The 27,954-nt window shown below is 47.9% G+C and overlaps 1 protein-coding gene across 11 annotated transcripts in view; it reads left to right on the top strand.

The window, feature by feature from the left end:
- DAB2IP (DAB2 interacting protein) overlaps positions 1-27,954 on the top strand; it is a 304,877-nt gene that overhangs the window by 81,253 nt on the left and 195,670 nt on the right. For 10 of the 11 annotated variants that reach the window (XM_053373754.1, XM_053373750.1, XM_053373763.1 and 7 more), the window contains exon 2: positions 17,411-17,514. In XM_053373754.1, the coding sequence (XP_053229729.1) occupies positions 17,411-17,514 (104 nt within the window). Of the gene's footprint in view, positions 1-1,624; positions 2,041-17,410; positions 17,515-27,954 lie in introns of those variants that run through there. The other variant, XM_053373758.1, reaches the window with a different exon arrangement.

The raw sequence follows: 27,954 nt of genomic DNA, 5'->3' as shown, positions 1-27,954 counted from the left end.
CCTGCTTGTGAGTTTCCCATTGGAGAACCTGCTTGGCCACCATGAGAACAGGTTGTGAGTGGAGGACCCGCCACCCGCATAGGATTATAATAAGACACAAAGACACATTATTTTTGGTAAATGGGCAAAATAAGGCCGCAACTTTATTGGTTACAGCATGTGAGTAGTATTGGCTTAAAAGGTAAAGGGACCCCTGACCGTTAGGTCCAGTCATGGCTGACTCTGGGGTTGCAGCGCTCATCTCGCTTTATTGGCCGAGGGAGTCGGCGGACAGCTTCTGGGTCATGTGGCCAGCATGACTAAGCCACTTCTGGTGAACCAGAGCAGCGCATGGAAATGCAGTTTACCTTCCCGCCGGAGTGCTACCTATTTATCTACTTGCACTTTGACGTGCTTTTGAACTGCTAGGATGGCGGGAGCAGGAACCGAGCAACGGGTGCTCACCCCATTGTTGGGATTTGAACCACCAACCTTCTGATCGGCAAGTCCTAGGCTCTGTGGTTTAACCCATGTCCCAGTATTGGCTTAGGTATTGGTTAAAACAGCAATACATGACTCCACCTCGCTCAGCAGGGAGTCATTTCAGCGTGGACAACCAGTGGGAGGAGCTTGTTGATGCAAATACAACTGGAAGCTTCCCCATGACATCACCAAGCGTCGTGCCATGGCCCTAGCCACCAGCAGGGCATCGGACAGGATCCACGACCACCGGGTTCCTGTAACGGAATACCCAAAAGAGGAGGGGTAGATGATGGCCATACCCAATCCTCCAACACAGCACACATATTCCAATGCCTAGCCACTAATACCAGAAAGTTGTGACGAGTTGCTACAAGGTAGGCGAAAAAACCAAGAGGACAGGTTGCTGGACTACATAGGTTGTTGGCCTGATCTAGTAGGATCTTCATATGTTCTTATGTCCTTTACTTGCAGCCCCAGGACAGTTGGCTGTTGACGCCAAGTGTCCTTACTGGCAAGGAGCTCCCTGGAGCTTCTGATGTATTGGGCCAGGTGGGCATTCTTTTGCTTTCCCTCAGAGGCAATTGGTGCAGTCTCCTGGCATTCCCTGGCCCCCAGCCCATGACAGAAGCCACTGTGTGCTTTCCTTCTCTAATTCTTAGTCCATTCTTAGCCCCCAGCAATGGACAAGGTGCTTTGTAGTTATATGAACATATAAAGTCAAGTCCCAGCTCCAAGAGGCCTACAGTCTAAAATTTGACAGTGGGAGGAGGCAGTAGAACAAGGAGAGGAATATCTGTGGCCTCCTTCCCCGCTTCCTCCTCACAGCTCAGTTTTCAAAGATAACGTACAGCCAGAGAACGCAGATTCCTTGCAAGGGGCCCATCGCTAGTTTGCGAACTTCCTTCTCCCTTTCTTGCGGTTTGCTCTGGATAAAACTGCAATTAAAGCTGCTTAGATGATAGCTGGATGGGAAACACCTGAGCTCATTAAGATAATGAGAGTTCTTTGGCAGATGCAAAGCAGGGAAGGGACAGGTAAATCCAGTTCCACCTCACTCTGCAGAAAAACACCACCCCTTTTGGAGAACCAGGAGGTGTCAAAATCTCCCTGCCAATGGGCTGCACAGCACTGGAGTGTCAGGTGATGAGGGAACCGGTCTTTCATTGGCCGTGTTCACTTTTGAGGAGAAATGAGGTTCATCTGCAAAGTTCTGTGCTCCCTTGCTGTTCTCCTGGCTTGGCATGCAGACAAGTCTTTCTAGCCTTGCCAGAGCTTCCTCGGTCACTCCCTGACTTCCACCTGAACTGACGGCAGCCAGATTCACTTGGGGAGCCTCTCTGCCTGGAGGCTGCTTCTGGGCTGCGCTCCCCCTTACAGCAAGGAGCGTACCGGCAGCCCCTTTGCTGCCTACCCTGGGCGGCTTTCCACCTTTCCTGGCTCAAACGGCATTCCAGCGCCAGGTACCAAATTCCATTCCAGCGCCCGATGAAGTCACCCCCTCCCGCTGCTCGGCTTCAGAGCTGTCCAGGGTGCCATGGCATGGGGGTCTCTGACGGCCACCGCTGCTTCTCCTCTTAGGTGAGTTGTCTCTCAGGAATGTTTGGTCAGGCTTTAACTTTTGCAGATGTACACTCTGTGCAACCCAGCCTCCTCCTTCTGCTCCCCGTCCCTGGCTTAAGTTTCCTGCCGAGGTGCCCGTAGGAGATTCCTCCACTGCTTTTGCTAACCAGCTCCAGCTGGCTCCCACAGACCCCCCCCCCATGCCAGGCCTTTGTCTCTCCCTCTCCCTCTCCCTTTTCTTTTCTTTTCTTTTCTCTTTCGGCTATTGCTGCTGCTGCTGCACACTTCTACCTGAGCTGCCTGGGATGGTTGTTGACCTGGATTTTCAGCTGGAGGAGCAGCACAGCTGATGCCGGCTCATATCTGAATGAATTAGAACTTGATTTTGTCAAGTCTGCAGGCCTGTCAGCCTGCCCCGTCTCTGCCATTTTGAAGGACAATGCCATCCCTGATTGGCCTTCCCAGCTTGGCCTTCTGATTGGCTGGAAGCTGGTCATACCTGCGAGCTTTTCCAGTTCTGGTCAAATCTTAGCCTGTGACCTCATGTCACCTCTGATCTACCCTGATTGGCCCAGCTTTTCCCATTTTCTCTGTTTCCAGAGTCGCTGTGGGCAGACCAATAGGCAAGTAGGCAAGCAAGAAACATAATCAGTACCTTGAATAATCTTTCTTTTCCTTTATTGTTTTATTTAAGTGCTATATCCTGCTTTCCTTATAGATGCTTGTTTGGACTTTATTTCTTTTAATGTTTGTTAAACGTACAGAAATTATTGGTTTTTTGAAAATAGTGATAGGTAAAGGTAAAGGGAACCCTGACCATTAGGTCCAGTCGTGGCCGACTCTGGCGTTGCGGTGCTCATCTCGCTTTATTTGCCAAGGGAGCCGGCGTCCAGCTTCCCGGTCATGTGGCCAGCATGACTAAGCCGCTTCTGGCGAACCAGAGCAGCGCACAGAAATGCCGTTTACCTTCCCGCCAGAGCGGTACCTATTTATCTACTTGCACTTAGACGTGCTTTCAAACTACTAGGTTGGCAGGAGCAGGGACCGAGCAATGGGAGCTCACCCCGTTGCGGGGATTCGAACCGCCGTCCTTCTGATCGGCAAGCCCTAGGCTCTGTGGTTTAACCCACAGCGCCACCTGTGTCCCATAGTGATAGGTACTTGTTTTAAATAAATTTTTAAAAAAACAAGGTGGCTGACTGTAAAATGATCAAACACAATAAGAATTAAACTGAGGGTGAGAAAACATACTAATGCAGGGCAAATATATAAACATTTCAACAGAACTCCCAAACCAATAATACTCAGAAAAAGGAGTGAGGGAAAATAATGAGGGATGAACAATATATATCTGGCTCACATTGCTTTTGCATGTGTCTGTTCTGTCTCATTACTGCACCACCCTTCAAATAATCATGACAATAAATAATAATTTGCATGAAACCTCCATATTAAATTAGTGTTTCAACGCATAATTTCTCCCTAAATGCACATTTCTAAACACATTCTGAACATATTTCTAAATTGTAGAGCTCAGAAAGGTTCAGAAAGGGGCAGCCAAAATGATCAAGTGGGTGGGTGGGGGGGAGGAATGTAGCATTTGGGACTTTTTTAGCTTAGAGAAGAGGCGAGTAAGAGGCAACATGATAGAAGTTTTTTTTTTAATTATGCACGTCATAGAGAAAGTGGATAGAGGAAAGTTTCTCTCCCTCTTTCTTAGCACTAGAATATGTGACATTTAGGACAGATAATAGAAAGGATTTCTTGAGACACTGCATACTGTGGAACCAGTGTGAGAGAGCCAGTGTGGTGTAGTGGTTAAGAGCGGTGGACTCGTAATCTGGGGAACCGGGTTCGCTTCCCGGCTCCTCCACATGCGGCTGCTGGGTGACCTTGGGCCAGTCACACTTCTCTGAAGTCTCTCAGCCCCACTCACCTCACAGAATGTTTGTTGTGGGGGAGGAAGGGAAAGGAGAATGTTGGCCGCTTTGAGACTCCTTAGGATAGTGATAAAGCAGGATATCAAATCCAAACTCTTCTTCTTCTTCTTCCTGCAGGAGGTAGTGATGGTCATCAACTTAGGGCTTTAAAAGAGGATTGGGAAAAATTCGTGAAGGAGGGATATCGATGGCTGCTAGCCATAATGGCTGTGCTCTGCCTCTAAGGTCAGAGGCACCTGTACAGTGGTACCTCGGGTTACAGACACTTCAGGTTACAGACGCTTCAGGTTACAGACTCTGCTAACCCAGAAATAGTACCTCAAGTTAAGAACTTTGCTTCAGGATGAGAGCAGAAATTGCGTAGTGGCAGCGGGAGGCTCCATTAGCTAAAGTGGTACCTCAGGTTAAGAACACTTTTAGGTTAAGAACGAACCTCTGGAACGAATTAAGTTCTTAACGTGAGGTACCACTGTACTTCTGAACATCAGTTGCTGGAAACCACAGCAGGGGAGAAGAAGGCTCCTGCACTCAGGTCCTGCTTGCTGGTTCCCCACAAGCATCAGGGTATGGACCTGATCCAGCAGGTTCTTCTTGGTTCTTTAAGATGCAGTTTGGTAGTTTTTAAACCGAAAACTGCACCTCAGAATTCAGGAAAGTGATAAAACCAAGAAAGAATGCACCCTGATCTTTGTGTTCTGTCTGTGAGGGTGGATTCAGGTCAGTTCTCATAAGAATTTGCTTTCACCAAATCCCCCAAGCAGCCCTGGAAAGCTGCATATTGAGAGATGGCCACAAGCTTGGCCAACCCAAAAGGCTTCCTTAAAGAGCAAGGTTTTGACCATGGGTGCTCTGCATTAGACCCAGCTGGTCACCTTATGGAGAACATATCACGGCATTGCTGTAACTTGACGGAAATACAAGTAAAAATAACAGTAAATAATACATAGGTGGATGTTGCTTAGAACAGTAGTTTGCTCAGAAACTAGGACAAGGGGGTTATTCAAAAGCAGCTGGCGGGGGCCAAATTCTGGGTGGCAAATTCACTGTTTTTTGTGAGGGTTTTTGCCCTGTGCTTTTGCCAGCCTGGTTTCCTGTTTTCTTTGCCCAGTTGTGGCCATTCTGTGGGTTAGAAGGAGAGAAAACCTTCCGGCATGAGGGCTATACTCCCTCGTGAGCAACTTTCCAGGGCCCACATTCAGCTTGAGGGACAAGGCAAAGGGAAAAGAAGGGAGAGCAATGGCTGTAACCCTTACCTTATCACAGCAGGCTTCATTCCATAAAAGACACAGAAGTTTCTACATATGCACACAGACAAACATATACACACAGCCAGGAGTGATGCCTCATTGCCCTCTACATGTGCTATGTAAGGAAAATTTTGGGCATCACATGGCAAGACAGAGCCTCAAAAAAAGGGTGCTGTCCCAAGTCCATATTCAAAGCATGTTGGCACTTCTGTCTCAGCGACGTCAACGCTGGCATGGCCATGTCCACAGAATGGAAGATGGCAGGACCCTTAAGGATGTTCTTGTCTTGCCAAATGCAAGATGTTTCTTTTAAAATTAGATCCAGAAGCAATACAAACACATGTGAGTGTGAGAACATTACAGATTTTATTCCCAAACAACAAGCAATACAGGTGAAACTTGAAAAATTAGAATATCGTGGAAAAGTTCATTTATTTCCATAATTCAACTTGAAAGGTGAAACTAATATATGAGATAGACTCATGATATGCCAAGTGAGATGTGTCAAGCCTTGATTTGTGATCATTGTGATGACCGTGGCATACAGTTGATGAAAACCCCAAATTAACAATCTCAGAAAATGAAAATATTCAAGGAAATCAGCAAAACAAGGATTGCAAATGGAGCAAGATTGGACCTCTGAGAAGCAGATCTCACTTTGCATGTCATGAGTCTATCTCATATATGAGTTTCACCTTTGAAGTTGAATTCCTGAAAGAAAGGAACTTTTCCTCGATATTCTAATTTTTCGAGTTTCACCTGTATATACATTACAAAGCAAGCACTTCAACCTGCCACTGGGAAGACCTGAAGAAGTGGCGAAGTGACCGCCAGGTAGTCTTCATCTGCATAGCTCTGCGGCCAACAGCCTGTGCGCGAACTTCCACTGCCATGCTCAAAAGCCATCTAATTTATCTGCTCTACATCAAAGACGGTCAAAAGGCCCTCCACCACACCACAAATCAAAGGTAGATACCAGCCAGTGCAGGTTTTAGCCATTTGCCACCAGACCATACGTCAAAAGCAACCATCAAAGACATTTTACAAGGGATAGAGAGGAAATAAACAGAGGCCAGGAAGGGATAGATAGTTAAACACAGGCAGGAAGAGATGACCATGTGAGATCACTATCTCCTCGAAATCACAGTAATCTTCCAGAATAAGTCTCCCATACAGTGCTCAATGGGGAGCTGGCTTCAGGCACTAGGCCTGTTGGCAGACCAACTCTGTGTTACAAACAGTGCCTTTTCTTCTGGAAAAAAAATAGGTGCCAGTACTCATCTTGGAAGCTCTTACAGTAAGTGCCATGCTTTTAAACAACAACCCAAAAGAGGTACTGGTACTGAGTACCCCTGAGTACCCCTGAAAAAGCACTGGTTACAAATATATCTGTGAACATGTCATGAAGGCTGGCAGCATCATCAACCCTGCCGTGTGGGAATCCCTTGCAGGTGACCGCAGTGCCTGGAGACATAGTCAGGTCTTGCATCCGTAGCAGTGACCAGAGGAGGAACGAGCACTGGGAGGAACACAGAAAGAAGAAATGCCAGGGTGCATCTGCAGCAGCACAACCATACGCTTTCCTCTGCCCCAGCTGCAACAAAACATGTCTCTCCTGCATTGGTCTCTACAGCCACCGCAGGCCCTGCAACCTCCCAACAGCTTGACTTCACTTTCCCAAGACAGGTGGATGCCTATACAGTGGACGCTCGGGTTGCGAACGTGATCCGTGTGGAAGGCATGCTCACAACCCGCAGCGTTCGCAACCTGCAGCGGTGCATCTGCGCATGCACGGGTTGTGATTCAGCACTTCTGTGCATGCACAAGGCGTGATTTAGTGCTTCTGCACATGCGTGAGCACCAAAACCAGGAAGTAACCTCTTCCTGTATTTCCGGGTTCAGAACCCGAAAATATGCAACCCGAAGCATCTGTAACCTGAGGAATGACTGTACAGGCAAACATTCTCAAGCACAATGTTTTCCATCCAGACATGCAAGAGGCACTACCACGGATGAAGAACACATTCCAATGAGGCCAGAAGAGAACTCAAGGAAAGTGCAATGCAGAGCTGGTAAAGGCTGTTTCCGTGGACTCAGTCCCAAGGGCTCAGGGAAGAGGCCTTGGGGATGCATTTGGCACCCCAGCCCATCTCTGTGGGTCCCTCATTTTTAATCTCTATTGCTTCACACTTTAGAATTGCAGAGTTGGAATGGGGCCCCAAGGGTCATCTAGTCCAACCCCCTGCAATGCAGGAACCACAACTAAAGCATCCATGAGAAATGGCCAGCCAAGCTTGTTTTTAAAACCTCCAACGCAGGCGGCTCCATCGCTTTCCACTGCCGAATGGCTCTTACCATAAGAAAAGTCTTCCGTTTAGTCAGGATCTCCTTTGTTGTCATTTGAATCCATTGGTTTGGTCCTGGCCTGTGGAGCGACACAAAACAAGCACGCTCCATCTCCCACGTAACAATCCTTCAGGCATTTAAAGATGGCCACCATTTCAGCTCTCAGTCTCCTCATCTCCAGGCTAAATACGTGCCCTTTGGGATGCCCATAAGCCTGGCTGCCTCCCACTGCCTCTCAATCTTCAGCATCTGGTCTACTGCCTCCATATCAGGAGGTCCAAGCAGCAGCCGATGTAGCCCTCCCTTCTCTGTGTAATCCCTTTACAAGGAGGGTTTACTCTGTCAGGAAGGAGCCGGTCTTGCCTGGGGTAATGAGGTAAATGCACAGCACTTGCATTTAAGATGCAGGAAATTAACCTTTCAGAGCATTGGACACATGTCTCAGGAAAGCAAAAAAAAAAGGTATGGAAAGTGCTAATTGTTACCATTAATAGGTGCCAATGGGGCATAACAGCATTTAAAAGTGCTCTGCAGTAGCATTTCCCCAGCCTGCCATTTCCCTAGAAGCTGAAATGTTTCCTCCCCTTAAAACCTGAAATGTGAGCACATAGACTTAACCCTTTGCTTTTGGGGCTGTTTTCTCTATGGGAGAAATTTGCAGGAAAGGTAAAGGGACCCCTGGCCATTAGGTCCAGTCGTGGCCGACTCTGGGGTTGCGGCGCTCATCTCACTTTACTGGCCGAGGGAACCGCCGTACAGCTTCTGGGTCATGTGACCAGCATGACTAAGCCGCTTCTAGCAAACCAGAGCAGTGCACAGAAACGCCATTTACCTTCCCATTGGAGCGTACCTATTTATCTACTTGCACTTTGACGTGCTTTCAAACTGCTGGGTTGGCAGGAGCAGGGACCAAGCAATGGGAGCTCACCCCGTCGCGGGGATTCGAACCGCCGACCTTCTGATCAGCAAGTCCTAGGCTCTGTGGTTTAACCCACAGCGCCACCCGCTTCCCTAAATTTGCAGTGCTACTATGCAAATATGTATGCATTCAGGTGTTTATAGCAGCGGCAGTACCCCAGACATGGGCCTTAGCTCCATTCTGCCAGGTTCTGTACAGTCTCAAGCAGAAACAGGCAAAGTCTGGACGATAGTAAGCTGCCTTGTCCAGAGTTTGACATTGGTCCATTGAGCTCAGTACTGTCTACACCAGGAGTAGCCAACCTAGAATTGTAGAGTTGGAAGGGCCACCCAAGGACCATCTAGCCCAAACTTCTGCAATGCAGAAATCACACCTAAGGAACCCCCGATAGATGGCCATCCAACCTTTGTTTAAAAACCTCCAACAAAGGTGAGTCCCCACCTCCAAGGTCATCCGTTCCACTGTTGAACTCTTGCCATCAGAAAAGTCCTAAGAAGAAGGGCCCTGCTGGATCAGGCCAGTTGCCCATCCTGTTCTCACAATGACCAGCCAGATCCCGTGGGTGTGATGGCCTGGGACTGGGGCTCAGACTCGGAACCAGAGGAGACTCAGTCTGCACCAGATCCTTTGCATCAGGCATCACCTGAACCAAGTCTGGGGCCTGATTCTGAAAGCCCCAGTCTGCACAGGTTCCCCTGCAACAAACACCAGCTGGGCCAAGTCAGGGGCCTAAGCCTGTCCTGGCTCCAGATGCGGGGATTACCTCATTGCCTTCAGCTGGGCCATCACTTACAGCTGCTCCACCACCAGTTGGGTCAGGGGAGGCTGAGGCGGCCCCTGGGTCCAGTAACCCACCGACATCTCCCGAGCTGCAGAGATCGAGGTCTGAAAGAAGGAGAGACCTGAGTACTTGCAGGAGGAGTACTCACCTTCAGGCAACAAAGGGAGGTGATCAGGACTGGCCGCTACCCCGACAAAGATAAAAGACTGTCGGACCCTGCCCCAGGTTGCGGGAGCAACGTTGCTGTATGCTAGATCCTGCCTGAGATCCTGTACCTGTCCTTGCCTGGTTTCCTGCCTCGTGTCCTGCCTTGGCCCTGTCGGACTGACTCCCAGCAGAACCTTCAGATTCTGGACCAGTCCTGGACTGCGTTTCACGGGTTACCTGGGCCCAGCACAGTGGGAAAACAGCAAGCAGGATTCAAGCACAAGAGCATCACTCTCCCCTCCAGTGGTTTCCACCAGCTGGCATTTGGAAGTATTGCTGTCTCCCAACTGTAGAGCATAGCCATTATGGCCATTGATAGTTCTCTCCTCCATAAATTGCTGTTAATTCCATTTTAAAGCCATCTAAGTTGGTGGCCAGCACTGCCTACTGAGGGAGCAACTTCCATAGTTTGTGCTTCATGAACAATTGTTTGCTTTTCTCTGTCCTGAATCCTCTAACATTCATCTTCATTGAATGTCCATGAGTTCTGGTGCTTTGATATACAATAGACTCTACTTACATTCTTCTGATATATAGAGTCCCAAACAACCTGGACCTTGAATACTTAAGGGATCGCCTCTCTGCACATGTCTGCCTGTGAGTTCAGATCTTCTGGGGATGCCCTCATTAATGCCACAGTGCTAGGAACTGTACCTTGGTAATAAGGCAGGGGTGGGCCTTTTCTGTGGTGGCTCCCCCACTCTGGAATGCCCTCTCCCACCCTGAAATTCAGTTGGCACCTCTGGTAGTGCCATTCGGGTGCCTGGTAAGAAGCTGGCTGCTTGTTCAGGCCTTTGGGCATGACTGCTACTGTTATCTGATGCTGCTGCATTATTTTGATTGCATTTTCTCTGAGGTTTAAACTGAGTCTTCGTTGTTATGTTGGGACCCGCCCAGGGATCCCGGGATGTGAGGCAGGATGCAGGGAGCCAAAATCAAGTAAATTCAACTCTGCATTCCCTGGCAGTTTTTCCTGGGGACCAGCCCCAGCTGTTCTCTCATGGGTTGCGGAGAGAGCAAATGAGTCTGTGAGTCTGCCTTGCTTGAGCTTCAGGGCCTCATTCTCACTCCCTTGTTTTTTGGGACTGTGTTTATTAGCAACTATATCCCAGGTACAAGACGCCGTCGGCAAGGGAGCTTGTTCTTGCAGGAGGAGTTGCCCTTTCCAAGGTATTCATTAGGGGATGTTTCCATGTCCTGCACAAGCAGACAGTCCTCCCAGCAATTTGCAGATTATACCTTCATTTGTCCACTTATTGGCTTGAGATCACAGCAGATTCAGGGGTTTAGCACTCTGGGATGGCATTTGCCATCCAGCGAGTCGATGGCATGTTATTAACTTAAAACCCTCCAAATCTCTCAGTAATGATACAAGTCGCCTCAGAATCCAGAGAAGTTAACAGTCTGTAAAGGAGGGATTAGTGGCATGGGGTTGAGATATGAAAGGAGATCCCGTTCCGGGTTTAAAAGAGGAGGAAGGGGCTTTATTAGCACATGGCACAAATGGCACAAATGCCAGCTGGGCAGAATGAGCGGGCCGCTGGGAGCCAGGGCTCTGGCTGAGGCTTCCAAGCCTCTCAGCCAGCTCACCTGCACTCTTCTGATTAAGGCGAGCCTCTGGAAGATTCACACCACTTGCTTTCAAGGGGCAGAGCCAAAATGTATTTCTGGAGCGGAGAGTTGTTTTTGCAAGGCTTTTGAGACTTGAGCATGCCACTTAGGGGCACGGTGATGCAGCAGAACAGTTGGGAGGATGCCAGCAAACCAATGTTTGCTCATGGTACTGTTGGGTCATGTTCTAGCCAATCAAATTGTTGTTATTTCTTTTTTTTTAAAGATATTTATTGAAATTTTCAACTTTAGTACATTAAAAATCAAAAAAGAAAAAACAAAAAAGTTTAAAAACACATAAAGTTCACAAACCTTATTTTTCTATAACAAAGGCCTGTCAGAACAAAACAGTCTTCCCCTGTTGGTGGAGGGACAGCAAGGAGGGAACCAGCCTGGCTTCTCAAGGGAGGGAATTCCAGAGCCTGGGATCCAGAGCCAACATGGGACCTGAGATAATTGCTCAGTGTGCTGTCCTTCAAAGGAAATCTCACCAGTGCAGCACAGCCCAGTCCATTCTCACTCCCCAGACTCATGAGGACCAGACAGCGAGGCAGAACTTGCAGATCAGCTTGATGTGGTGATGGCCACCAACTTGGATGGCTTTACAAATATAAGGACATCAGAACAGTCTGCTGGATCAGCCAATGGCCTATCTAGTCCAGCGTCCTTTTCTCACAGTGGCCAACCAGACGCCCATTATGGGAAACCTGAGCACAAGAGCCCTCTCCCCTCCAGTGGTTTTCAGCAACTGACATCCAGAGACATTGCTGCCTCTGACCTATTTTTTATTATTATTGCCCAAGGATTTTAAATTATGGCATTTTTCAACTACGGTAGTTGACTGGTTTTTATTATTCCTCTTAATTGTTGGGTTAATAGCTATTGCCATTTCAAAAAACTTGGTGTCCATCTTCAGATGTATGGCAGTTTATACATTTTAAAAATAAATTTATATGAGGATTGAATGAAAATACCACCACTTTGTTCCAGTTTCAGCCCTTGGGTGGGGACGTCATCTCCCAGTAAGGCCTCTTCCTGCTGCTGCAAAATGAGCCACTCTGCTTCTGTGCTGACAGAGAAATGGGAACTTCAATTCATGTTCTTTTTGTATGCAACTTTTACAGAGATGACCAAATAGATGGTTTACATCTATGCTATGAAAATACCAGGAAAGACGCCTGAGTGCTATTTGGCTGACTTATTGCCTGATGGAAAATAATGTAATGACAGAATTTGCTAGACTTGTAGCAATAATGGAGTTGCACAGTTTCTCTTTGTTGCTTCAAAAATTCACAAAGGGAGTCTATCAGTTTAACTGTGTGTGTGTTTTTTTAAAAAATCATGTTCTTGCTTTATATATGTGTATTACACTTTATGCTAGGAATGGTGTGGTTTTGGGTTATACTGTATCTTGCTTTTAATGGGTCTTTAGCTGAATAATAAAATATTGTTTGATTCGTAAAACTTGAAGCAGAGGAAGGCATAGGCATGAAGGCAATTTTACGCTCTCTCCCCTCCCCATTTTGTACCAAAAGTTTTTGGCTTTGGCTGAGAGCTTTGGGCTCAGCAATAATTTATGCTCCTCCTATCTTCTAAGCTGGAATTCAAGGCAGGCTCATCCATGGGGTTCCCAGGTGGTCCTCTTCCAAAGCCATCCAAATCGGTGTCCATCACAGCATCCTGTGGAATTCGGTCTCATAGTTTAACTATGCACTGTGTGAAGAAGTACAGACGTACCTTGGAAGCTGAATGGAATCCGTTCCAGAAGTCCGTTCGACTTTCAAAACATTTGCCTTCCAAGGCGTGGCTTCTGATTGGCTGCAGGAGCTTCCTGCAGCCAGTTGGAAGCCGCAAAAGTGCCACCGGATGTTCAACTTCCAAAAGAACGTTCACAAACTGGAACACTCACTTCTGGAGAGGAGGAGCTTTAGGAAGTGGTGAGAAGGCGTGGGCCTTCAGTTTTGCCCCCCCCCCCTTTTGCTGATCTTTAAAGCCCTAAACGGCCTCTGTCCAATATACCCGAAGGAGCATCTCCACCCCCATCATTCTGCCTGGATACTGAGGTCCAGCGCCGAGGGCCTTCTGGCGGTTCTTTCCCTGCAAGAAGCCAAGTTACAGGGAACCAAGCAGAGGACCTTCTCAGTTGTGGCACCCACCCTGTGAAAGGCCCTCCCACCAGATGTCAAAGAGAAGAACAACTACCAGACTTTTAGAAGACATATGAAGGAAGCCCTGTTTAGGGAAGCTTTTAATGTTTGGTGTATTTTAATATTTTCTGGAACCCGCCCAGAATGGCTGGGGAAGCGCAGCTATATGGGTGGGGTATAAATAATAAATTATTATTATTATTATTATTATTATTATTATTATTATTAATTTCTGCACCTTATAGAATATAATTTTTTGATGGAATATCCTTTTTTGATGGAAAGCCACACAAACTGTCTGCAAACAGTGGAGTACCATGGGGTGGGTATGGGTAGTGGGCCCTGGGCATATTTTTTTGAGGGGCTGTGGCAAGGTGCCCCCACAACAGGCTTCCTCATCGGAGGCTGGCTCTGGCGTGTGAGGGAGCTGTGGAGACAGCTTCCTTGCGTGATGGCCCAATGCCACCAGCCACAGCTCCACTCCCAGGTCAAGCCTGACCCGGGGCAGGAGAGAGGCGAATCGGTGGCATATTCACCACCCCTGCCAAGGCAACTTTCTCGCACCCAGCTGCAGCTCCAACCCCAGGTCAACCATGACCTAGGGGGACACAGCAGGCTCCCTCCATGCCACGCCCCCCCCCCCACTGCTTATACACAGTCCTCCAAATGTAGCATTTCAGACTTCCACAGTATCTCAGGCTGTGCCCATGTTCTAGGAATGGAAGAGTAGTTTCTCCTTCCAGAACATGTGCCAGGACTTACATAAATACCTGAGCTCCAGCACCAACTTTTTTTCAAAAGTTATGCACTGCTTTGTCTATATACCTCTGGAGCACATCTGGATCTATCCTGACCAAACCTATGTACACCTACCTAGGAGTAAGTATCATTGAACTCAGTGGGACTTAGTCCTGAGTAGTCATGTATAGCACTGGTAAACTACTCTTCTTAGGGAGGTTTCACCCCTTAGAGATGGGTGAATCTGCCAATTTCAGGTTCTCACACTGAAGTTCAGTTCTAAATATTTCCACGACTTGGAAATGGCTTTTAAAGTCTTCATTAAAATTCGCCAGCATTTTGAGGCAAATACCTCCTAATGCACAGGTGCTTGTATGTAATTTTGCCTAATACCCAACTTTTTGAGAAGTCGTTTACCCTAATAATTTGTGTTTCTCTGATATTGTTTTTGCAAATGGATGCATTTTATGGACACTTTGCCCCAGTGTATGCATTCTTCTACCCACCATTTGAATGGAGAACTGCATTGCAAAATTCAAAAATCAGAAAAGTACAAATTTTGAGGCTTTTGTATTTCATTCCAGAAAGTGCAAATTAGATAGGTTTATCTTTCGCTGTAGTGATGTAGGGAAGTGAGAGCTGGACCATAAAGAAGGCTGATCGCCGAAGAATTGATGCTTTTGAATTATGGTGCTGAAGGAGACTCTTGAGAGTCCCATGGACTGCAAGAAGATCAAACCTCTCCATTCTGAAGGAAATCAGCCCTGAGCGCTCACTGGAAGGACAGATCCTGAAGCTGAGGCTCCAATACTTTGGCCACCTCATGAGAAGAGAAGATTCCCTGGAAAAGACCCTGATGTTGGGAAAGATGGAGGGCACAAGGAGAAGGGGGCGACAGAGGACGAGATGGTGGGACAGTGTTCTCAAAGCTACCAACATGAGTCTCACCAAACTGCGGGAGGCAGTGGAAGACAGGAGTGCCTGGCATGCTCTGGTCCATGGGGTCATGAAGAGGCGGACACGACTAAACGACTAAACAACAACAACAACCTTTCTCTGTGAACTGAATCTAATGTCGACCCCACCCACAGCTCATCTGCCACGCCATTTTTCTCCTATGTTTTTTATTGCATTTCTTAACAACAACAACAACAACAACAAGACCTCCCCTTCTGTATATTGCAGCTTTTATGCGACTTTGCTTTTATTTCTGAATTACGCTGATGCTACTTAAACTGTTCTTCTGAACTGTGGTGCTTTGAACATTTAAATGTTTTTGCTTTAATCCTCTGCATTGTGATTTTAACTATTTCAGTCCTCCCCCCCTCCCCGCCCGCTCACTGTCCAGGGGAGGGGAGTCATTCAGATATATAAAGAATGGATATTTTGGATGCATGGGGTTAGGCAGAGTCACAGCAGAGCATAATAACTCGAGTGGTAGTGGCGTTATGCCAAAGGTTTTGAGGAGAGCCTGGCAAGAATCTGGAGAGGGGAGAACCTGCTGGTGTCTGAGTAGGGAGTCGCAGGTATAAGTGTCAACCAGAAAGAAAGGAAGGGATCTTTGAGGGTGGCTGAAGAGCTTCAGATACTGTGTGTCAGGATTATTTAGCAGTAGTAACACAATGGAACCCCAGCAGGATTGCGCAGCCAGGGCGGTGCGCTCCCCTGCCCGCCTCTTCCTCCGCCAGTGCTTTAGCTGAGATTTCTGCATCGCAAACCCAAGAATATACATTTCAGGTGCCAAAGGCCAAGGCAAAGAGGCCTGTCTTTAGCATTTACCAAAAGCTGCATGTGGGTGGCGCTGTGGGTTAAACCACAGAGCCTAGGGCTTGCTGATCAGAAGGTCGGCGGTTTGAATCCCCGCAACGGGGTGAGTTCCTGTTGCTCGGTCCCTGCTCCTGCCAACCTAGCAGTTTGAAAGCACGTCAAAGTGCAAGTAGGTAACTAGGTACCGCTCCAGTGGGAAGGTAAACGGCGTTTCCGTGCGCTGCTCTGGTTCGCCAGAAGCGGCTTAGTCATGCTGGCCACATGACCCGGAAGCTGTACGGCGGCTCCCTCAGCCAATAAAGCGAGATGAGCGCTGCAACCCCAGAGTCGGCCACGACTGGACCTAACGGTGAGGGGTCCCTTTACCTTTACCTAAAAGCTGCACTATGAAGAAGCCAGAGGCACCTCTGCAGGGAGGGAACCCCACAACTTAGTGATGGAGTTATAAATGGAATTTCTCATATCTGACTCTGTGTGAGCTTTGCACCTCTTGTGTCAAGAACCTGATTCTGTTCCCCAAGGTGCCTATTTACCCTCACACTCCTCCAAAAAGCAAGGTCTTTTGTGCTTTAATCACCCATGCCCACCCCGCACTGCAGAAGCGAGCCTTGTTCTCTTGACGGTGAGCTCCCAGCTGTGGGTCGTTGCAATGTCGTAATATTTGTGATCAGGCACGCCCGTTGGTGAAATATTGTACTTGAATGATGTTCTTGAATGTTTGGCTAAGTGCAGTGATTAGTAATGCCTTCTGACTGTCTCCTTCCCTCCCTCCCTTTCTCTCTCTCCGCCTTTTGCATATTGATTGTCTTGGAAACTGAAGGGTACTTATTCGTTCAAGAGCCTGAATTCTCTCTGAGCTTGCAGGTGCTTTTCCTTGGGTCTGGCTCGCTTCACAATTGACACTTGCCTTAGCTGACTTATGAGCCCTGATCCAGACAACCTACTTCACATGCGCTCATGGGGGTCCCAGGAATGGGAGGCCAGCACAGCCAGTGGTCAGTCAGGGTTGATGCGAGTTGTGTTTCATTTTGCCCTACTCCTTCCTCTCCATTGCAGTCCATTATTGTTCCTTGTTAGGAACACAGGGCTTTGCCTTACATTGTGTTAGTCCATTGGTCCATCTAGCTAAAATCAAGATGGCAGGTTGCATCTTCAAATACTGCATCAATTTTTTTCAAATTCTGTGTGAAATCAAGAAGTTGGTTTTTTATCTATGTTTGCTTGTAACACTTTTTTAAACCCCGTCTGAATGGCTCTGTTACAAATAAGGCCCTGGAAGGTCTGTTGCTATGTGTTCCCTATCTCATGTTCCCATTTGATTTCACATTTCACTTGCAGGCGCTTCTTGTGTCCTTGTGTCCTTTGTGTAAGAAGTACCGCAAAGCATAAAATACCATGTAAAAAGATTGAACTGAGCAACAAAGTCACCTAGCAATTATGAAATGCACTTGGAAGGTCTCTTGACTTTAAACTCTGTTTGCATGGGAAGTTGTCAGCAAAACAAAACATCCTCGAGTGACGGGCTGAAAGAGACAAACTTTCAAGTGGCTTTTCCCACGGGGACCCACTACCTGTGGCATAGCCCACCTGCAGCGATGTGCCGTTCTTGTGATTCTTGCATGCGCACACGCAGCTCCTCTTTCTGAGGTGGTCCCCAACATTCTCCTTTTCTCTGCTTTTCACAGAGTCCCCACCAGAGAGGACAGGGCAGCGGCGTGGTCTGCCCAGCGGGGGGGCAGAGAAGAACCCCAGCATGGAGCCGGCTGCCACGACGCCGTTTCGTGTCACGGTAAGTCCCCCTGTCTCTGTCTGTCTGTCTGTTTCCCAGCCCAAGCTGTGATTCCTTGCCATAAGTTGGGGTTCTTTCCAACTCTACAGTAATGTGGCTCGTTTGTAAGCTCTTGTTCATATTCACATGAGGGGTCTTAGTCTGGAAACTTTTTAGAGGAACAAAACAAACTAGGAGATGCAGACCAGCAAGGATTGTAGAGGAGCAGCCTGGAGGTATTTCCTCCTGGGCACAGACCTCTGCAACAGTAGGGATCTTTGGGTGGATTTGTGTCAGTTGTGCGTGCAGGAGCCAGGTCCTGTGACCAATAGGACTCTGCAGGACTGGGGCCTTCCTAAGCTTGTTCTGAAGCCGCAAGGCGCGGCCACACAGATGAGGCTGATTGGTAACTCACAGCACCTGGTGGCAAGAGCTGGGAAGGGATATAAGGTCAGCATTTTCCCTTCGGGTCTTTGCCACAGCAACACGTTCCCTGCCTTGCTGCGTTTGGTTCCTTGACTCCCTGCTTCTTGATCCTCGGACCCTTGACTTCGTGACTTCTTGCTTCTTGATCCTCGGACCCCTGACTTCATAACTCCTTGCTTCTTGATCCTCGGACCCCTGACTTCGTGACTCCTTGCTTCCTGACCCTCAGACTCTTGGCTTCTTGATTCCCAGCTCTGACCCTTGAACTCTTGGCTTCCTGACTCCTGCCTTCTGGACTCCCCTTCCTGCTCCCACGCCGCCATCTTGCCCCCGGTCCCGGCGTCCCCAGCCGGGACTATGATCACCCGTGAACCAGAACATGACAATTTGTCTGAATTCTGCTTAACTCCACGGAACACTAACTTTGGTGCTCCTTCAGGGCTGTGGTGCCATAGAAAGCTGCCTTAGATCGTTGGCCCATCATTGGTGTCACTGCCTGGCAGCATGTTCTGGATCTCGCTGCAGGATGAACTCAAAACTCGCAACAGGGTTTCTTCCAATATTTTCAATGCCCAAATGGTTGTTGTGGCAAATAGGCAAAGTAAAGATCAAAGGTGCAACAGGTGCTCTGCACAGCTGACCGAGCTAAGACGTTGGTCCCACAGGTGGCACAAACTCTTGAGTCCCCTTATAAAGGAAGGGGGCGGGCACAACTTCAGTATGGCAAGAATGTTGGAGTGGGCAAGCAAACAGGGAGTCCTTCTGGAGGGCTGGACCCAGCTGCCTATGTCTGCCAGCACTGGCACCTCTGTGACATGGGCAATGGAGAAGGCATCGGTGGCAGCTCAAAAGCAGACTGGGAGATGGATTCTGTTTGCAAGGCAGGCTCTGGCAGTACCAGGGCGGTGCCAGAACTGGAGGTGAGGCTGGCATGGGATCAGGGGGTGAAGCGGGCACATAGTGTCTGGGTGATGTGAGAGGGATCAGAGCAGAGTGCCAAGCTGATACGCTGCCCTCCCTGGAATCTGATGCCTCATCCCAACTTCCCCCAAGCGCCCTTTTTCACTCAAGGCTCATTTATTATTTATTATCATCATTTGTTTACTGCATTTATATCCCACCCTTTTCTCCAAAGAGCTCAAGGTGGCATCCGTGGTTGGTTCTCACCCTCCTCATTTACCGTATTTTTTGCTCTATAAGACGCACTTTCCCCCTCCTAAAAAGTAAGGGGAAATGTGTGAGTGTGTTATGGAGCAAATGCAGGCTGCACAGCTATTGCTGAAGCCAGGAGAGCAAGAGGGATCGGTGCGGGAGGAACGCTCCCCCTGCCCTGAAGAGGCTTGGCACGGCTATCCCAAAAGCCAGAACAGCAAGAGGGATCGCTGCTTTCGCTGCGCAGCAATCCTTCTTGCTGTTCTGACTTCGCTTCGCTGGAGAGGCGCTGCGCAGAGAGGGAGAGAATATTTCTTGTTCTCCTCCTCTAAAACTAGGTGCTTCTTATGGTCGGGTGCATCTTATAGAGCGAAAAATACAGTAAACCCTACAACAACCTTGCAAGGTAAGTTAGGCTGAGAGGCAGCAGCTGGCCCAAGGGCACCCAGTGAGCTCCATGTCAGAATGGGGATTTCAATACTGGTCTATTGAGTCACAGTCTGACACTATAACAGCAGCAACAACAACAACAATAATTTATTATTTATGCCTCGCCCCTCTGGCCGGGCCCCCCCAGCCACTCTGGGCTGCTTCCAACAGAATATTAAAATACAATAGTCTATTAAACATTAAAAGCTTCCCTAAACAGGGCTGCCTTCAGATGTCTTCTAAAAGTCTGGTAGTTGTTCTTCTTTTTGACATCTGATGGGAGGGTGTTCCACAGGGCAGGTGCTACTACCGAGAAGGCCCTCTGCCTGGTTCCCTGTAACTTCGCTTCTCGCAGGGAGGGAACTGCCAGAAGGCCCTCGGCGCTGGACCTCAGTGTCCGGGCTGAACGATGGAGGTGGAGATGCTCCTTCAGGTATACTGGACTGAGGCCGTTTAGAGCTTTAAAGGTCAGCCCCAACACTTTGAATTGTGCTCGGAAACGTACTGGGAGCCAGTGTTGGTCTTTCAAGGCTTGGTTCTCAACCCATCTCAAGCTGCTAAGGTTCTTCCCCTAGGTTGTCAACTGGTAACTCTTCCCAGCCCTCGCCCTGGTCTGACATCTCATTGGGACTCATGACACGATGGCTCTCCAGATTTTCATAAAAGGGGGCTTTCCCACCTCACCTGGAGATGCAAGAGAGGACAGAACCTCTGCATGCAAAGCAAGTCCTCTGCCACTGAGCTTTGGCCCTTTCCTGGCACCACCAACAAGCCTTGAGAAAAACCTTAGGTGGAAGAGCAGACTGGGTTCTAACACAGCTGTTTCCTTAGCTTGCAGTTCTGTGCCTCAGGGCTGCCACCTTGGTTGCAATACTAGACTTCCTGATCCACCAGTCAGCTGCTCCCCAAGAGCCAATCCCAGCACAACAGGCTCTATAAAGCCTTAGCCTCAGAGCAAGCATTTCATGCTTTGAGGACACCTCATAAGAAAGTAAGAAGAGCCCTGCTGGATCAGGCCAGTGGACCATCTAGCCCAGGACTCTCTTCTCAAAGAGGCCAAATAGATGCCTGTGGGAAACCAGCGAGCAGGATTCTAGCACATGAGAAACACTCTCCCCTCTTGTGGTTTCTAGCAACCAGTGTTCAGAAGCATTGCGGTCATCATGAGTAGTAGCATTTGACAGCCTTCTCTTCTGTTAATTTCTCTAATGCTCTTTCAAAGCTATCCAGGTTAATAGCCATCACTGCCTCCTGTGGGAGGGAGTTCCATAGGACTTCCTTTTATTTGTCTTGAATCTTCCAACATTCAGCTTCATCAGATGCCCATGGCTTCTAGTGTTACGATAGAGAAAGGAAAACTTCTCTATTCACTTTCTCCATTACCGTGCATCATCATCATCATCATCATTTATTTATTTATACCCCGCCCATCTGGCTGAGTCTCCCCAGCCACTCTGGGCGGCTCCCAATCAAATGTTAAAAACAGTACAGCATTAAATATTAAAAACTTCCCTAAACAGGGCTGCCTTCAGATGTCTTTTAAAGATAGGATAACTGCTTATTTCCTTCCTATCTGAAGGGAGGGTGTTCCACAGGGTGGGCGCCACTACCGAGAAGGCCCTCTGTCTGGTTCCCTGTAACCTCACTTCTCGCAATGAGGCAACCGCCATAAGGCCCTCGGCGCTGGATCTCAGCTGAACGATGGGGGTGGAGATGCTCCTTCAGGTATCCTGGGCCGAGGTCGTTTAGGGCTTTAAAGGTCAGCACCAACACTTTGAATTGTGCTCGGAAATGTACTGGGAGCCAATGTAGATCTTTCAAGACCGGTATTATATGGTCTCGGCGGCTGCTCCCAGTCACCAGTCTAGCTGCCGCATTCTGGATTAATTGCAGTTTCCGGCTCACCTTCAAAGGTAGCCCCACGTAGAGCGCATTGCAGTTAGTCCAAGCGGGAGATAACTACAGCATGCACCACTCTGGCAAGACAGTCTGCGGGCAGGAAGGGTCTCAGCCTGCGTACCAGGTGGAGCTGGTAGACATAATTTTACAAACTTCCACCGTATCTCCTCTTGCCATTTCTCTAAACTAAAAAGTCCCAAACACCACAACCTTTCTCCATAGGGGACTCGCTGCATGACCTCAATCATTCTGGAGGCTCTTTTCTGAAACTTTTCCAACTCTTTCTTAAGTGCCTGCTTCCTGTCCCCAGTTGCCATCTTGGATTTTGATCCCTGGACGGGGGAACATGTGGTCCCTGGACTACAACTCCCATGTTCCCTAACCAGGCGGGTTCCTGGGAGCACAACAACACCTGCAGTGACATAGATCCCCTTCATTGACAGCCTAGAGCCTCCCCAAAGCCAGGCACCATTGTCCCCGTTTTTGAATATCCTGTTTCCAGTGAAGGACAGCTCTGGGCAGTCAGGGATCTTATATAACCATACAATCCACTCTTCATACAAGTGGATTCTTGCTTCTGGCATTCCAAGTCAGGCTCAGCATTTAGATGGTTGCCCTGAGCATGCTCTTCACCAGGCACAAATATTTCAAGCTTTTTTTGAATTTGTCAAGATAAGTGTGTGTCACTGGCGCAGACGGAAGAAGGTGTCATGGTGTATAATTCTGTGTATGGGTCTGTTCTGTCAATATAAATTCTTGCTTCTGCTCTCAGATTTCCTTTTCGATTGCATATGGCACATTGAGTTGGACGGAGGGCGTAGGGTGTAGGGCACTGACCCCAGCCTGATGCCTTCCAGAGCCTGCTGGGATTACAACTCCCTCCATTCCTGATAAACCCAGGAGGAAGGGTTGGAAGCACCTGTCAGTTTTATTTTTCTCCCTTTCTCCCTTTCTCAGCCTTAAATTCAGTTCTCTAGATTTCTACAGCCATTTGCAAAGAATAAAAAAATAAAACTGAAAATTCACACAGCAGTTTGGGGTGAATTTCTCCTAATAAGCACATTTTTGTATTTAGTTTTGACTAATGTGCGCATTTTTGCAACGAAGTTTTCCATTTTTCAGAGAGAGAGAATGTGAACTTCATTATTTATTTATTTTTCTTGAAAAGGGGACAAACGTGCAACAGATCACCCGCTGTTACAACACACAATTCTTATGCCATGAGATAACAGACAACTCCTGTGTTGAGTATCTTTTGTTTCTGCTTTTTGTCCTCATGCAAGTAGAAATGTAGCCATCAGGAAAGCCAGTGAAGCAGAAATGAGCAGAGCATTACAAAGCTTACTTCCTGTGCTTATTAAGACGTTAGATGGCTTTCAGAAGTCATAAGACTGCCAGTTCACCCAAACATCCCCCCGTCCATTATATTATATTCATAAAATTATATTATATTCATAATATAATGCATTTATATGTTATTTTCACTAAGACTGTCCTTCTTATGCATACTTTCCCCTTGTATAGCCATCTTTTTTTTTTTTTTTTTGAAGCACCAGTTGGTCAGAGAACTGCATTGCAAAATATGGATCAGCGCAGATCTTGAAGAATGGCTATGTCTTGGTCCTCATATTGCTTCAGAAAGTGCAAATCAGCTGTAGTTGTAGACTTTCAAGTACAGACCTTCAAGCCGTAGACCTTCAAGTACAGTGGTACCTCGGGTTAAGTACTTAATTCGTTCTGGAGGTCCGTTCTTAACCTGAAACTGTTCTTAACCTGAGGTACCACTTTAGCTAATGGGGCCTCCTGCTGCCACTGTGCCACCACCACACGATTTCTGTTCTCATCCTGAAGCAAAGTTCTTAACCCGAGGTATTATTTCTGGGTTAGCAGAGTCTGTAACCTGAAGCGTCTGTAACCTGAAGCGTCTGTAACACGAGGTACCACTGTACACTCCCAAACCAGCCATGGCCCTGACTTCGAAGGGTAGGGCAACACAACAGGAACCAGTCTCGTCAGGTGAAGAGGAGGGCAAGGGAGGATGGTTCCAGATTGGGCCTCTTTCCAGAATGTTCTCTATGCTGATTCAGGCTCATCTCTGCTTTGGGGAGGGGAATAAAAAAATAAATAAATCTGAAGGCTGCATCAGAACAGGCCTCTTTCCTTGGCCCCTCCCGGCCCTTTCTCTTTTCTGCAGTAGTGAGTTTTTGCGGCCTTCTGCTTGAAGAAATAATCCGTAAAGGATTGCCCAGAGGAAGATTTAATAAGAGAAGACAGCATTTGTCTTTGGCGAGGGAGGCTTGGTCCAGCTGTTATTTCCCTTTAGTCTCAAGAGAGCTGCTTCTCTTAAGAGGAGACGCCTTTGCTATTTGTGCAAGCTCTAGAACAGCCTGGATTCTGGCAAATATTAGGCTGGTGGGGGTGGGAGCGAACCTCCTCTCATTAACGAGGAAAGGGACATTGATCATCACTCTGCTCCCCTGTCCTGCTGGGAATAGCAAATCACACGGAAAATTTATCGTTAAATAGAATTGCTATTCTTCTGCGGGCAATGGAGAACTCATCTGCAGGAAATAGAGCTTCATGGTTTTGGAGTTGGCCTGTTTTAAAGGCCTAGAACTACCTCCTTCAAGGGCTGAGATAGACCTCAATCAGACTTTTCAGGCTGGTCAACTAGGTATGTTGACATTTTACTGCTCTCTGGCTCTTAAAAACTGACATTTTGTAGCCTGTCCTTCCTAAGAAATACTGCTGGATCAGGCCAGTGGCCCACCTAGTCCAGCACTCTGTTCTCACAGTGGCCAACCAGGCATTCCCAAGAGAAACTGGCAAGAAGGACCTGAGCACTAGACGGTTCTCCTCTCCTGTGGTTCCCACAAACTGGTATTCAGAAGCATTCCTGCCTCTGTCTGTGGAGGCAGAACATAGCCATCCTGGCTAATAATAATAATAATAATAATAATAATAATAATAATAATAATTTACTATTTGTACCCTGCCCATCTGGCCGGGCTTCCCCAGCTACTCTGGGTGGCTTCCAACAAGGATTAAAAATACATCAAAATGTCACATATTAAAAACTTCCCTGAACAGGGCTGCCTTCAGATGTCTTCTAAATGTCAGGTAGTTGTTTATCTCTTTGACATCTGATGGGGGGGGGGCGTTCCACAGGGCGGGCGCCCCTACCGAGAAGGCCCTCTGCCTGGTTTCCTGTAGCTTTGCTTCTTGCAATGAGGGAACCGCCTGAAGGCCCTCGGCGCTGGACCTCAGCGTCCGGGCTGAACGATGGAGGTGGAGACGCTCCTTTAGGTATACAGGACTGAGGCCAGTTTGGGGCTTTAAAGGTATCCAACAATTTGAATTGTGCTCGGAAATGTACTGGGAGCCAATGTAGGTCTTTCAAGACCGGTGTTATGTGGTCTCGGCGGCTGCCCCCAGTCAGCAGTCTAGCTGCCACATTCTGGATTAGTTGTAGTTTCTGGGTCATCTTCAAAAGTAGCCCCATGGAGAGTGCATTGCAGTAGTCCAAGCGGCAGATAACTAGAGCATGCACCACTCTGGCGAGACAGTCCACGGGCAGGGAGGGTCTCATCCTGCATACCAGATGGAGCTGGTAGACAGCTGCCCTGGACACAGAATTGACCTGTGCCTCCATGGACAGCTGTGAGTCCAAAATGACTCCCAGGCTGTGCACTTACTCCTTCAGAGGCACAGTTACACCATTCAGGACCAGGGAGTCCCCCACACCTGCCTGCCCCCTGTCGCCCAAAAACAGTACTTCTATCTTGTCAGGATTCGACCTCAATCCATTAGCCACCATCCATCCTCCAACCGCCTCCAGGCACTCACACAGGCCCTTCACCGCCTTCACTGGTTCTGATTTGAAAGAGAGGTAGCCATCAATAGCCCTCCCCTCCTCCAAGAATTTGTCTAATCCTCTTCTAAAGGCATCTAGGTTGGGGGTCATCGCTGCCTCCTGTGGGAGAGAGCTCCATAGTTTAACTATGTGCTGCAGGAAGAATTTTTTCTTAAAAGAAGAGTCTGCATACCTGGAGATTATTTTAGCTTTACAATACTTCTGCAAGATATGTGAGGATGAATGTGTTTGAGTTTCAGGCTATCAAGCTGAGGTTCATGAGTGGCTGTAGCTTTCTCTGCAGAGTTTTACAGGTCCTGATTTGGAGGCAATTCCTATCCACTTACATTTCTCAGAGGTCTTTTTGGATAGTGGGATTGCCTTAAACCGAGTCAGACTATTGATCCATCAGATGTTAACATGCAGCTTGCCTGGCATCCATTAACTTGGAAACTTCTGCATGCGGGTCATAATCTCTAACGCCAAGATATGGATTGACTCCCGAAGATAAGATTACATCAAGCTGCCTTCTTCCAGGGCAAACCACATCTCTATCTCATCCGATAGTATTGACCAGCAGTGATGTGGCGGGGAACACAACTTCAGCTGTGTTTGCAGAGCAAGAGTAGCGAGGACCAGGGTAGTGAGCAGAACTGCTCCCCTGGTCTGGCACGTGAATGAGGTGACAGTGAGACTTTCAAGTTTGTTTGTGACAGATTTGCTCAGAGAAGATGAAGAAAACCATGCAGATACTTTTTTTCTTTTCTTTGTTCTTATTTCATGCTAGCAGTTTAAATGGGCAACACTTGTTTGCAAGATTGTTTGCATTTTCAGTTGAAGCTAAAGGCTGACGTGTGTATTATTTTTATTGTTCAAAGTGTTTCTCCAAGTTGAACCTATATGTCTGTAAGTCAGCATTCAGCACCCCTGAGTTTAATGAAGCTGATTTCCAAGAAACTGTGGGGGCTATAATGATGAACTCCTGCACTTTAAAATTTACCCCCACACCACTGTTACCTACTCTGGCTGGCACCCACCTCCCATCAGCTTCTAACCTACTGTATCCTTATAGCCAGAGATGCCGGTGTAATAAACGAAAATCTGCCCTTATTCCCTTATGGGGGACACAAGAGCCCTTATAGAGTCCTTTGTAGGTTCTCCATCGGTCGGAGAAAATAACAGAGGCCAACCAGAGAATATTGAGAAGCAAAGCAGCTAGCAAGCCTGATCTTTATTAAAGCTCTTGCAACAGGGTGCTCCCCTCACACGCCGGAAAGGAGGAGGACCCAGAACCAAGGTGTGCCTGCCCTTATATAGACATTTTAAATTCTCTCCCCTGGATCTTAAGACTACCCCTCAACACATCATACATACACCACAGAAGGGGTATAACCAAAGACCACCCCCAGATACATCATACCTACATCACAGAAAAGGCGGTCTACAACAGAAATCTGAATGTTGTTGTTTTTCCTGTCTGCCAGGTTATCTGATAATGCCTTATCTGATTGCCTTTCCTGGTAGTCTGCCCATTCCTTTGAGATGGTGAATTCCCAATTCCTGAGACAATGGGAAGGTTCCCTCACCTCCTCCCTCCATGCAGAGAAAACATTTGGTCAGTCAAACATTTGGGAGTCAAAATCGTTTCAGGACAGTCTTCCTCTGCTGCTCCAGACATGTGGTTTATATATTTATGTACATGTTTGCTTGGTACATTTATGAACATTTATTACTTATGGGGACGCGGGTGGCGCTGTGGGTAAAACCTCAGCGCCTAGGACTTGCCGATCGCATGGTCGGCGGTTCGAATCCCCGCGGCGGGGTGCGCTTCCGTCGTTCGGTCCCCAGCGCCTGCCAACCTAGCAGTTTGAAAGCACCCCTGGGTGCAAGTAGATAAATAGGGACCGCTTACCAGCGGGAAGGTAAACGGCGTTCCGTGTGCTGCGCTGGCTCGCCTGATGCAGCTTGTCACACTGGCCACATGACCCGGAAGTGTCTGCGGACAGCGCTGGCTCCCGGCCTAAAGAGTGAGATGAGCGCACAACCCTAGAGTCTGTCAAGACCGGCCCGTACAGGCAGGGGTACCTTTACCTTATTACATATCTAAGGGACGCGGGTGGCGCTGTGGGTTAAACCACATAGCCTAGGACTTGCCAATCAGAAGGTTGGCAGTTCGAAACCCCGCGATGGGATGAGCTCCCGTTGCTCGGTCCCTGCTCCTGCCAACCTAGCAGTTCGAAAGCACGAAGTGCAAGTAGATAAATAGGCAGGAAGGTAAACGGCATTTCCGTGCGCTCCTCTGGTTCACCAGAAGCAGCTTAGTCATGCTGGCCACATGACCCAGAAAGCTGTCTGCGGACAAATGCCGGCTCCCTTGGCCAGTAAAGCGAGATGAGCGCCGCAACCCCAGAGTTGTCCACGATTGGACCTAATGGTCAGGGGTCCCTTTACCTTTAAAAATAAAAAATAAATAAAAAATAAGATAGCTGCTTATTTCCTTGACATCTGATGAAAACGCGTTCCACAGGGCGGGACCTACACCTTCACACCTGTCTCTCTTTTTTTTTTTAAAAAAAAGATTTTTATTAAAGTTTCAAAAATCATATAAAAACAAAACAAAAATACAAACAGACAAGAGTAAAAACAAGTATACTTTCAATCCCTTATTTTCTTATAACTTACTTCCCCGACTTCCTCATACC

The sequence above is a fragment of the Podarcis raffonei genome, chromosome Z (genome assembly GCF_027172205.1).
Source record: "Podarcis raffonei isolate rPodRaf1 chromosome Z, rPodRaf1.pri, whole genome shotgun sequence".
NCBI lineage: Eukaryota > Metazoa > Chordata > Lepidosauria > Squamata > Lacertidae > Podarcis > Podarcis raffonei.
This window is presented reverse-complemented; position numbering and strand designations above follow the sequence as displayed.